This window comes from Phalacrocorax aristotelis, chromosome 7 (assembly GCF_949628215.1).
Source record: "Phalacrocorax aristotelis chromosome 7, bGulAri2.1, whole genome shotgun sequence".
NCBI classification, from domain to species: Eukaryota; Metazoa; Chordata; class Aves; order Suliformes; family Phalacrocoracidae; genus Phalacrocorax; species Phalacrocorax aristotelis.
Genome location: NC_134282.1, coordinates 40919956 through 40932332, shown reverse-complemented (window position 1 = coordinate 40932332; position 12377 = coordinate 40919956). Strand labels below are relative to the sequence as shown.

Genomic DNA, 12377 nt, shown 5'->3' with positions numbered 1-12377 from the left:
AACATCTGATGTCCAGAGCAGCTCAAGATTGACATTCTCTTCTTTTGATCAGTGGCTGCTGCAATTTCTTCTTTGATTTACTGTTTGAAAAGAGCTATTTTATTTTTTGTCTAGATAACTGTTTAACTTATATAATATTTCGGTGTTCCAAAGGCAAGGTGGAACGGCTGTTTACGTCAAACACCCACCGAGTGATTTCCCTGAATATGAACCATTTCCACATATTAAAGAGCATTCCTCTAAGCTTTTTGGCTGCTTGGGCAGCTGTTTTCTACTTGGTTTATAGAAAGCATCCTGGGTAGGAAGGTATTCTGCTTTAGGTGATCGGTTTAGTTTTATATATCAGCCATTTAAAACTGCCTGTTGTTAATTTATTTTATTAAAGGCAGATCTTTTCAATAAAAGAAAATTGTTGTAACAGTGGCGTACTATCTTATGTGCAATTAAGCCCTTTTGAATAGCAGGGTAGTGCTGAGAGTTTGTTCCATTGTTCCCCAGGCTTAATTCTCATCTGTCACTCAAGCTAACATGCTCATGGGTGATCCTTCCTGCTCTGCTGCCCTTTCTGAGTTCAGTTCTACCCTCTTGCTTTTCTCGAATGTGTTTTTCCTTTAGATCTTCTGTGCCCTAGAACTATTGCTCTTGACTGGAGTAAAAGCAGTTCTTTCAAAATCTAATTTCAAATTCTTCAGAAGCATTTTTTTAAGCACGTTGTAGTAGCTCTCCACAGCAGGAAAAAAGTATAGACAAAGTTCACAGTTAGAGCTGGCAGTTAGAGCATTTACTATATTTGCATAAAAATTTCTTGGTTACAAACTCGTAGCTTGAATTTTGATTGGTTTACAGTGAAAGCAGTAAGCTACTTATTATAAATTCATATTATTCCTTTTTCCTCTTTTCCTTAATTGACTACCTATTAGTTTGGATTTTGAAATGGAATTTCAAGTATTGATGTGGATTATCAGTGCAGACTTCTCTAGTGTACTGTCCATGGACTAGCAATCATTGATATATGACTAAACAAATTCACTGGACAAGTTGTCCTCCTGAACTCTCAGTTACTATAAGTTACTATGCAGTGGACTTAAATGTAGTCCCAGACAGTAAAATCATCTCCCTTGGAAACACCTTTCTGATGTGGATATTGAGATTCAAGGTTAGAAAAGCCATATAAGCCTATGATGTGGAGAGATCACAGGCAGTTTTGTGTTTGTTTTTTTTTTTTTTTGCTTCATGGTGCAGCAATTGCTGAAGGTCAGGGAAAACACTGGTTACATACATAAATTAAGTTTGGGCTAAAACCTAACCAGTTTTTGCAGTGCCAGGAGTCTGTTTAGAGATGACTTAAATATGGGCAGATTGGATCTAAATTACAGCAGAAAAGTATACATGCTTTCATATGAAATTTTCCAGTGCTTTAAGCTAAAGAAATATATGTAGAGCACTACAGCTTCCTCTGTTATTCCTGTTCCTTACTTGTGGCAAATCAAGCTGCATAGAAGGAGAAAATAAGAACAGCATTACATTCCTAAAGCAAATCCTGTTCTGTTTTTACTACAGCAGGTAAGGATTATAGTAAGACACTAGATAAGTATTCAACATACTGCTACAGGAAGAGGGCAAGGATGTTCCATGTTCTTAAACTATTTGAGAGTTCCCAAAGAACAGATTTCTCCAAAAATTGTTAAGAAAAAGAACAACTATTACATAGTTGTTATTATATCCTACTATTATTATATCTTTTCATTAGCTAAAACCATAAGCCAAAAAATCTTACAACTGTTCAACATGATGGAATGCTCAGTAGTTACGGATTTCTGTGCCTCCCTTAGTTTAGAAGTAGAGACAGATTGAATCCATGTGAGGATCTATTTGAGGTATAAGTTAAGTTTATAACGCTCAGATACAGTTTCATGTCTGAGGCCAAGTTCAGGCAATAGTCACAGTACAACCTCTGTGAAACTCCTCTTACAAATAGTGATAGTTTCACATAGTCTTTGACATGAAAGTAAGATTGTTGGATATTTTTTCTAAGATTTATTTAGAAATGGAGGGAGACATCTAGATGAGGAAGTGTCATGTAACACACTATGGACCCATCCTAATTCTATAGATCACATATTTATTTTGCTTGTTTAGGGCATGTATATACAACCAAAGACTTTTATGATACTGATTTTGAATTTAAAATAAAATTTGAAAGGTTAGGCATTGGTTATGAATACAGAGGCTTGATAATGTACAAGAAAGATTTAGTTCAATAAAGAAAAATATCTTTCCGGTATACTTTGGAAAAAACTACTGACATTATTTTTTGAGTTGGCCACATGAGAAGAAAACAATAGTTTTAATAATACAGCATTGAAATAGGTGAGAAACAGGTGACTAACAAATAGCTACATAGTAGAAAACCCAGGCAAAATATGGAGTAATTAATAAAATTTCTATAAGTGTCAGTTAGACATGGTTTTCTTTCTGGGAACTCTCCAAGGTGACACTGACAGATTCAAGATTGATTAGAAGCTCACACTTCACTGGACAGCAGAACAGTGTCTTGCTAGTGTCTTATTCACACCAACATGTGTTTCTTTGTGTCATTTGTTTTCTGTGATAGCTTTTGGTCTTGTCAATCAGTTTCTGTCCTAATTGTATGTTCTTTTGTTCCCTTGCACTTGGGAAACAATGTGGCTGTAGCAGCATTGAAGAGATAATGTATCTTGAGAGGATTTCTCAGATAGCAAGACCGCCTTGTGGTATTCTTGTATCCATCAGAAAAGCTTGGAGGCTGCTTTCTAAGATGTTGATCTACTGTCTTGGCACACTTTAAAAAAATATAACCTGTCTTCAAAGCCACTGTTCTATAGCAATTTGGGAAAAACATGAGCTATTACTTATCGGCATGATACTAAGTATACTAAGATCAAAATCACAAGCTTTGGTTTTGACTGACCTGCATGACAGCCTTTGGTCCAGTTCACAGCTTTGAGTGGTAAGAACTGGAATTTAAGTATTTTAAACACAGACTACTGTACACCTGTTTTCACACACTTTAGCACCAGGTCTTCAGTTGCAATGGTTCTTCAGAATACAGTTTAATATAATTGAGAAAGTTCCTCCAGCATAATGAAAAATGAGATACCACCCAGTCTTGCAAACTAAAGCTTTTGAGAAAGGTGCACGTTAATATTTGAGAAAAGTAGTTCATCAAATAAGAAAATCTCACAATGTTGAATCCAAAATGTATCTGTCTTTTGAAGTCTAAACATTTAAGTGACCTCAAAGAAGTAAGAATCTGTGTACTTGACAAGACTATTCCTAAATAATATTGTGATTATCTCAGAAGTATAATAAAATGTCGCATTCCTTTGGCTGTCACTGTAAACCTTGTCCAAGTATTTGTTCTCAGTATGAATTTAAGTTATATATAAAACATCTCACCTATACAAAACATCTTGCTTTTTTGTGTATGTGTGTATGTTAGCTTCTGCACTGATGGAATTCTAATTATTGAAGAGTCACAAAAAGGTCTTTCATTATTTTGCTGTCAGAGTGGAATAGAATTCCTCTAGCATACTCTAGAGTTGTGCCCCAGAGAGTGTTTAGTTTGTCACAACATGTCAATGGTAGTATAAATGAAGCCTATTTCACAGAGGATCTAGTGTAGGGCTTGAATAACAACTTGTTTTATGCTTCTTTGCTTATTTTTGCACTAGGAAAAAAAAAAAAGGCACCCAAAGATGACAAAACAGACTTGATTACCCAGGATCCCTTGGTTCTAGAACATTTTTCAAAATCTGTTCTTCCTGATTCCTCTATTAATTCCAATTTAATCCTTCTAAATTGCCATTTCCTAATAAACAAAATGTATAATTATGTACTAATTTAGTGCAAATTATGCACTAAATTAATAGTGTATCAAATTAGTGACTTTGTCAAATACATAAGTTTAAGTAGTTATTGTGTCCTTTCCCAGTACCCATTCTCAGCTACATGGAATATTTTACTGTCTGTCTGTGATACAAAAGTTTGTTGGCTCATTCTGTAAGTCAGAGCATGCAAATAATGTAGTTGGAAAATAATGGTTAAAGTAAACTGTGACTTCCTGAATCAGCTTTAACGATGACAGCAACAACCCATATATGTATAGTCTGAAGGGTGAAAACGCACTAGATAGAGGAAAGTATCCTTGCAACAAATCCTTGTTCCCTTGCAACAAATAGTTAATTATGCCCAGGAAGAGGAGGAGTATCAGGCTGCAATTATTGACAGGATTATCTTTAGCAGCTGTGCAGATAATGGATTGGCTCAGCAGTATTTCTAAAAGTGAGCAGGAATAGGCATCTTCATTCAGGAAAATATGAAGATCAACATCAATGTGAATTATGCCTATGAAAATCTTGGGGGAAAAAGTAGAGGAAATATTGAAACTTGAAAAAATATGAGGTCTGCTATGGGGATAAATGCATACCTTGAAATGTCATTAATTTTCTGTAGAGGTGAGTCAAAAGCTGTAGGTCTTCTATAGAAGATGTAAGTTCTTGACGATTAGGTAAGTAACTTCAAAAAGAGCGGGGGAAGAAAAACTCTGAGAACTTAACTAAAGCATGTATGTAAGCATATTTTAGTTTCTGTTCATGTGTTACTAAAGATTTGGATCTGAATGGCTAGAAGATGGATTTTATCGCTGTACGATGTGTTTTAGGCAGGTACACAGTGGTCTAGAAGAAATCAGAAAATATTATTTCATTATTGTAGATAATGTTGCTCCTAAAATACAAACTGATGAGATAAAACGTAGTACCTTGTCGTGAAGAAACTAAGGCCTCACAATTTTAGTTTTAAAACATACAAAAACTGCCAAGAACTCAGAACTGGAAACTATTCAAAGTGAAAAACAGCAGTAACGTAACTGATGTAAATACATGATTGAAGATTATAATAGATACTGAAACATACTATTGTAGGCAGTAAGAAAGCAAATGCAAAAGAAAAAAATACAGTCAAATTTAAAACTAAAATTTTACTGTGGAGATGAGTAACTCATTGCTGACTGGTTGCTCTAGTGTTTGGAAACTAAATTTTTAAGTGCAACTTGAGCATCTGTAAATGGGAACCTGTGTAGCAGTATAGATTTAATATTACAAAAGAGTATCAGCAAAGTCTGCTTTCTGTTGTCACTGAGACACAAAAATAGCTATATGAGGTAGCTGGGTAAAGCTAAATTATAGGAATCTATGCAAGGCTTAAAAAAGTAAGTCTTACTGTGATATATCTAACTGTGGAAAGCCTAGCTCACTTAATTCTCCTTTGCAATTTTATCAAGTCATTCACTTCGCGTTAACATGATTGTAGCTAAGGTGAACACACACTGCCTACAGTACTTCCTCATGTTTTACTAAACTAACTTATTGGACAGCTTTTTAATGTTATGCTGATTCTTTTATCTGTACTGTACAATTGAGGCCTATGAAATGAGGTAAGATTAAATTACAGCTTTAGACTACAATAATCCTTAATGGGATACCATTTTTATAGTTCCACATCCCAGATATACTTTCCAATAAGAATAGTCTTCCCTTTTACTAAGTGCATGAGTTGACTTGAAAGCTAGTGATGCAAAGCACCTTGTTTTCAGCTGGAAACTATTTCAGTGCAGTCACCTATGGATAATCTCCTGGTAGGTGCTATAACAAGGACGAGTTTATTGTAGCTCAGGTGTAATGTCAGTTTGGCCTGATGTGCAAGGCTGTGGTAGCAACTTCTGCATCTAGTGCTTCACTGAAGAACTTGTGCTGCTGCAGTCTAAATGAGTAACAGGTATGTAAATCCTCCCCCAAAAGTTTCAATTATCTTATGAACTTCTCATATACTTCCAACACACATTAAATTGTACATGTTTCAGAAGTCACAGCATTAGAAGAATAGTACTGGAAAGTACTCTTTTTGGTATTCTAAAGAACACAGAAGCAGTTCTTCATGTTTACTTATTCTTTCCTATCCTCCTGAATAATGCAAAATAAAACTAGAAATTACCATCAGCGTCCTTATCCCATATTCTTACAAGAATAATCATTATCAGGTGCTTTTCAGGAAGTTAAGGGAAGCCAAACAAAAAAAAAAAACAAATCACAGTTTTGTGGTAGTGTACTACCCAAGTACAACTCTGCTTGATCTGTCCCTTAGAGACTGATTTAAGCACAAGATGTTATTTCCAGCATGACTGCTGTTAATGGGGAGTGGAAGTTGCTGATTAAAAAACATTATAATGGGTCATAATAGAGTAATTATTTCAGGTTTTCTCCCATAGTTTATTTCCAGTTATATTTAAAGCTGACAAAGTTGACATTAATGATTAATAGTTAGAGATCAATGCAGATGTTCAGGACTGCCAATTGCAAACAAATAAGCACTCAGGGGATGTAATTATTTGTCTGTATGTGGCCACATTGCAACTGCTATATAATTAACTGCTTTACAGCGAAGTCTGTAGTGAGATTTGATTTTTATAAGAAGTGCCATGAAAATGCAAATATTCATTGAAATACTAGGCCAGTTTTAATGTCTTTGGGCAACAAGGTTGAGAGGGAAAGCATCTATTAAATAAAAGTGACAGTGTAACTATGTTCTATTAGAAATTTCTATTAGAAATCCTTAGTTTTTGGTAAACCAGACCGAATAGCCCTCATGTTTATCTAGCTGGCATATTCCTTTGCACATAACTGTCTTCTGTTGGTAGTGACTGCAACAAGACTGGTTATTTTGATCCCTATGGTTCGGAGGTGTGGAGGCCAGCTAACTTTGATGCACAGGGCCTCAAAACTTTGTCTTGGGCTGCTTGCTGAACTCTTCATATCTGAATATCACTGGACTTCTCATTATGAGGGTTATTTTCTGGTTTTCCCCTTCTGGTTCTTGTCAACTGCACTGGTTCAGAGACCACAGTTGGGCACTGTGTTGTAGGAACAGCAAATCAGTATGATTTTTGGATGCTCTTAAAGCATTCGTTTTGTTTGTTTCAGGCTTTTTGGTTGTTCTGCCATGGGTAATGAATGCTCTTCTAATTATCAGCTATGATTCCCTTATTTTCTGACTTAATTCGTGTGTGAAGTTGTCCTAATCTGCTGTGATTGCTCATGTTTGGTTGAAAAAAATTATAGCAGTGTGTTTACCTGGAACAAAATATGGTCCTTGTACACAGAGCAGTTAGCAGTACAGATCATTCTCAGCAGTATCTGGTGATCTTTGCTACTCAGAACTCCTGTAAGGCTTTGTTCAGTATTGAGTACCTGTTTTCTGCCAGGTAACTAATTAGTTTTAATAGGTTTGAATAGAAATTTAACAATCATTTGTTGTCTGAACTGGAGCAATCATTGTGTCAGCAGGAAGTGGACAGGTAAAAAGCTGCTCCCACTGTGTCTATCTATGCTGAGTTTTATGTGGCATGAGAAGTGTATCCTAGTAAGAAGTGTATTGAACTGCCTTAGTTGTCTGCACTGCTCAGAAGTCTCATTACAGACCAACGACTTTCTAAAAGTGTTCCAAACCAGTTAAATATTTTTTGTCTGCCTGTGGACATTATGCCTCAACACTTAAGAATACTCCTGATCCTACTTACTTTCAGTTAAGGCAGAGAAAGCTGTTTTTCTCTGTTCCTTCTGAATCAATATTGACAACCTCAAGGTCAGATGGAGAGTTGGTTAATTACCCTAAAAATTCCTGAGAATTATTACCTAGTATTTCCAGTCTAGTCAACAGCTGCAGGATGGGGTGGACTAATTACTAGTATCACTTGGCTGATTTACCTTACAATTAAAAAAAAAAGTTAATAGACATGAAAAGGAAAAAGGCTGAACCTGCAAACATGCAGCCTCAGACATGAAGGCAGAGGAAAACGAGCCTCTTCGTACTTTGTTTACATCATGTGCACTCAGCTGTGCATATCAGAGAGAATATTTTTTTTTCTCAAACAAAAAAGCACTATTCCAGAAGTCCAAGATAATTAAGTATCAACGTGTGAACCTGGGATATCACTGAAATATAAGCATGCTGCAACTTTACTTAGTAGACAGGCTGCAATTGTCCTTTGTAGATTGTAGCTATAGAACTTCACTGTGTACTTTTATTTTGCTACTTGACTATTTATTGTTCAGCACAGTATCTTTTGAATTACTCAGATTGTTGTAAGAGTGGTAGAGTCTCTACTATTTATTTTAACCTGTGCTGAACAGCCATGAACTGAATTAGCATTTTTCAGCTCGAACCTACATTCTTCACAGGTGTGGTGAAATAGATGAATAATGAAACCTCATTATTATTGGCCTGTAACTGTACAACTTCTGTGTGGGGGCAACCAATTGCATAACAGGTTCTTACTTCAAAGATTTGTTAGAGCTCTGTTAATGGTGCTTATCTGATGAAATGTAAGTATGTGTTGTGGTGGGTGTTGTTTGGAGTTTGGTGGTTTGGTGTGGGGTTTGTGGTTGGTTTTTTTTTTCCCCTTCCCTTGTAGAGCTTTATTCCAAGCCTTAAGAGGTATAAATTCTTCCAGAATGTCTCTCAGTAACTCCTTTAGTGCAGTTTGCAAAAGCTCGGTGAGGGTGCTAGCCCTGTGTTTCACAAGAATATGCCTTTACTGAGGAAATTCAAAGGTTTCCTTTTTTGTTTTCCCCTCTCTTGGTGGTTTGGTTTTTGTTGTTGTTTTCTTCTTTCCTTCCTTCTGCCATTTGATGTCGAAGACCTTGTAATCCTGACTTGTGACCCACTATAATTGGGAAATATATTCCTTTACCAATGCTGTTTATATCTTATTAATAATGTAAGGGGCAGGGATCATGTCCTTTCAAGCCAGTATGCTCTTAGAATTAATGGAATGCAAATGTTTGGACTTAATATTGACAGAACAAAGCCACTTGTGAATCCAGTTACTGGAACGGTACTTACTGAGTAGGTTGTTATATTGAGTGGGAGGATGAGTGTGTGTGACTTCAGATCAGCTCTTTTCCTGCTAAGCGTAAAGTTACCCTTATGTTAATTACCAGGATAAGTTTTTATAACTTTATATTAAGAATAATTTCCATAGAGCTAGTATTTTCTGGTATATAGAGGCTACTATATGCAGAGGAAATGGATGATGGCCCTAGCTGACTTTGATCAGCTTGTCTGCTTGTCCATAGACCTACCAAAACTCTTTTAATTTAATTTTTTTTTTCATACTTTGCTGTTCTGAGTACTTTTTTCTTCTCAACCTTCCCCCCACTCCCTGTCCCTTCTCCAGGAGAACTAAAGATCAAGCTGATGGAAGTAATTTTGCAAAAGCAAGATGGGCCAGGGCTATTCAGAAGGTATGATCTGCTTTTAAAACTACTGATGCATTAATGTAATTTAAAGAATTTTCTTGGATGGAGGGATAATTTAGTATTATTAGTATTTAGTAATTTAGTAATTTAGTATTATTAGGTTTCTAGTTCATGTAAACTGCTCTTCAGTTACTGCAGGATCTGAGGATGTGACTGCTAAGTTTCTGATAGTAGGGACAATTCCTTCGATTGGTTCTTAAATCTGTGTGGTTCCCTTACCTCAGGATTTTTTTCTTCTGAAACAGAAAGAGGATATGATTCTGAAACTTTCTTCATATGCATGAGAAATATTGTAGTTTGGCCATCTTGTCTGTGTTGCATATGAATCCAGAAATGATAGCTTCAGACATCTATTTTTGAATAATTTTTGATATTGAGGAACCTTAGTACTTCAATAATGTTTAATAAAAATGGTTTTAAGAACACAGTTTTAATATTTTTTTCCTTGAAAAATTATAAGTTCTACTGGTGATACTGCCTAAACAGGTATTTTCTTATTAGATGTGATAATTAAGGAAAATTATTATTATCACTTGCTCTGTTTATGTGGTCAATAATAGTACCAAGTATTTTCTTTCTCACTGTTGCTCCTAAACTGTACAAGCCATTGCTTCACATAAACAGTTGGGAATTCAGATTCATCAGTTGTTGCACAATAGTACTGTCATGTCAGCTACGTGCCACTTCTGGATAAAGGAAAGGAATTAATAATTCAGCTCTTAAAATCCCATTTTTTGCATTAAACTGTTCAACTTTATCTGGTAATGTTTGGTGTGCGCAGGGGAGCACAGCTGTGCAGTTCTTCCATGTGGCTTTCTGGCAGTACAGGTGTAACTCTCCATTGAACAAAGTCGTTCTCTCCACCCTCTCAGTATGCTCAGTCTCTCAGAAAGTGCTGCATGTGACTGGGAGGTTGTACATTTAGTAGGAACTGAATCCAGTTGCTGTAAGTTTGGCATCACCACCTTAAGTACATGTTTTACCTTTCCCATGGAAAGGAAAATAGAGCAGTGAGTATTACTGGTCAGAGCAGGAAGAAGTCATGTAAGCTGAGGTAACCGGTCATCCAAGAGAATGTACACTGAAGAAGCACCCCCAGAGCTCTTCATAAGGCAATGCTTGTATTTAAAAAATGAGTAAATAAAAAAAATTTCTCTGTGTCTGGTGGGGGGGAAAGTGTTAAAAGCAACATGTATCATTATCTTTTGTCATTGACTGTATGGGCCTCTGTGTGTTTTCTTGGGGTTTTTTGGGTTTCTTTTTTTTGCTTTTCTGTAATTCCTTTTAAATGCTTCAGTTCTTTGAAAGCAACCAAGCCCTTTTGAAACAATGCAGATGACTCCGCTATACAATGTTTGAATGGAAATTATTTCACACAGCATTTTCAGGTTTGTGTTTTGAAAGAAGCCTGAGATAAGCTGTGCGAGACTGGATCTCAGTTCCCCAAGGTTTAGTAAATACTTTGTGCATTAAAACCTGCTTCTGTTCACCACTCACACAGTGTGTTACACAGGAGAAAACTAGCTTATAAAGAGTTGTGTCTTGATTTAAAAAAAAAAAAAAAACAAAAAAAACCAGAAAAAGAATGCCATCAGTTGCCTTCCAGCCCTGACTGTACTGCAAAACTACTGCTGATAACTTCTGAGAAACACAGAATTTTTTCCTTCAATGTGTTCAGTGACTTACCAAAAACCTGAAAAGTCATGGAATTGTCTTCCTGTTTCATTTGTGTGTAGGCCTTCTGGAAATACTGCTTATTCTTGGGTAGTCTGCTGTACAATGCTGCTTCTATGCTTTTGTGACAAAGCCAAACCTGTTTAGTGGTAAATACTAGTCGAAGCCCATCCAAGATGTGCCTTCATCAATTTCTTTTTGAGCTGTTTTTTTTCCTGCTCTTTTGGGCACCAATTCCTATTTCTTTTTTACTGAATTTTCTTGGCTTTGTGATAATTTGTAGACTGTGTGTGAAAATAGTGGGGGGAAAAACCCTGCCTATACTGCAGTCTCATGGGAAGAGTGCTTTGTTAGTTCCCATGAGCATCCTACTCTGTCACTGGTTTGATATTTTTTTTATGCCAAATGTTAGCTCACTAGGGGAGGCAGGCAGGACAAGTCATGGTCTAACTGGCATTAAACACAACACTAATATGCCAAAGAATACAGTTTTGTCTTGTAGACAAGATTACAATAGTATTAAGATGCTTTTCCAGAATTTCTTCTGTGACCAGTCACCTCTCAGTGTTTGTCTAATTGCCTAGTCAGTGGGATAAATTTATTTCCAAGTTTAAAAGCAAATAACTAATGTCATGTAGCCAGTAACTTTATGATTTGATGAATCGGCTGCATTTTGTTCAGATGTGACGAGAAGTGTTTGAATAAAGGAATGTTAATATTGTGCTTCTTCCCACTACCATTCTTCAAAGTAGTTTTGAGGTCAGCTGTTAGAAGATGGTTAAGTAAACAAGTAAATATGCATGAGCTGGAATCTTGGGTTGTCACTGTGCCATTGAATTGTTTTCTGTAGCAAAGTCAAAATATTTCACCACACCAAAATATGGACAAATTGCTCAGTGGTTCATCTAGGATCAGGCTGGGCTGAAGGAGGGTGACAAAGTTGTTGTAAGTCTTTAGAGAATTTGAAGAGCAGGTGGATGGGGGATGTAAGCAGACACCTCATGTGGAACTGTTTTTGAAAAGAAGTGGAAAATCTCTACAACTATTTAAATGGTCATTTAAATCTCAAGTTACTGTTTCATTGTAAGCTGCTTGTTAAACTTTGGTCGTCAGATGCTTCTAATTCTACATTTAGAAGAAATCTGGGACATTGGAGACTGAAAAAACAGCTCTTGAAGGGCTGAATTGTCTCACAGAGAGAGATGTAGATATCAAAGGAGAGGAAACCTTAATCTAAGAAGTATTTAAATCATTCTAATGCTATAGAACTGAACATTATATTAAGATTTTTCTATGGTAATGGAAATGGTGCTAAGGGGAAATGGACACCTTTTGTGTTCTCAGTTG

At 36.2% G+C, this 12377-nt stretch overlaps 1 protein-coding gene across 2 annotated transcripts in view; it reads left to right on the top strand.

The window, feature by feature from the left end:
* The window catches only part of UNC13C (unc-13 homolog C), a 244132-nt gene that overhangs the window by 34603 nt on the left and 197152 nt on the right, over positions 1-12377 (top strand). For both annotated transcript variants that reach the window (XM_075100328.1, XM_075100329.1), the window contains exon 7: positions 9275-9341. In XM_075100328.1, coding sequence (XP_074956429.1) covers positions 9275-9341 — 67 coding nt within the window. The remainder of the gene's footprint in view (positions 1-9274; positions 9342-12377) is intronic.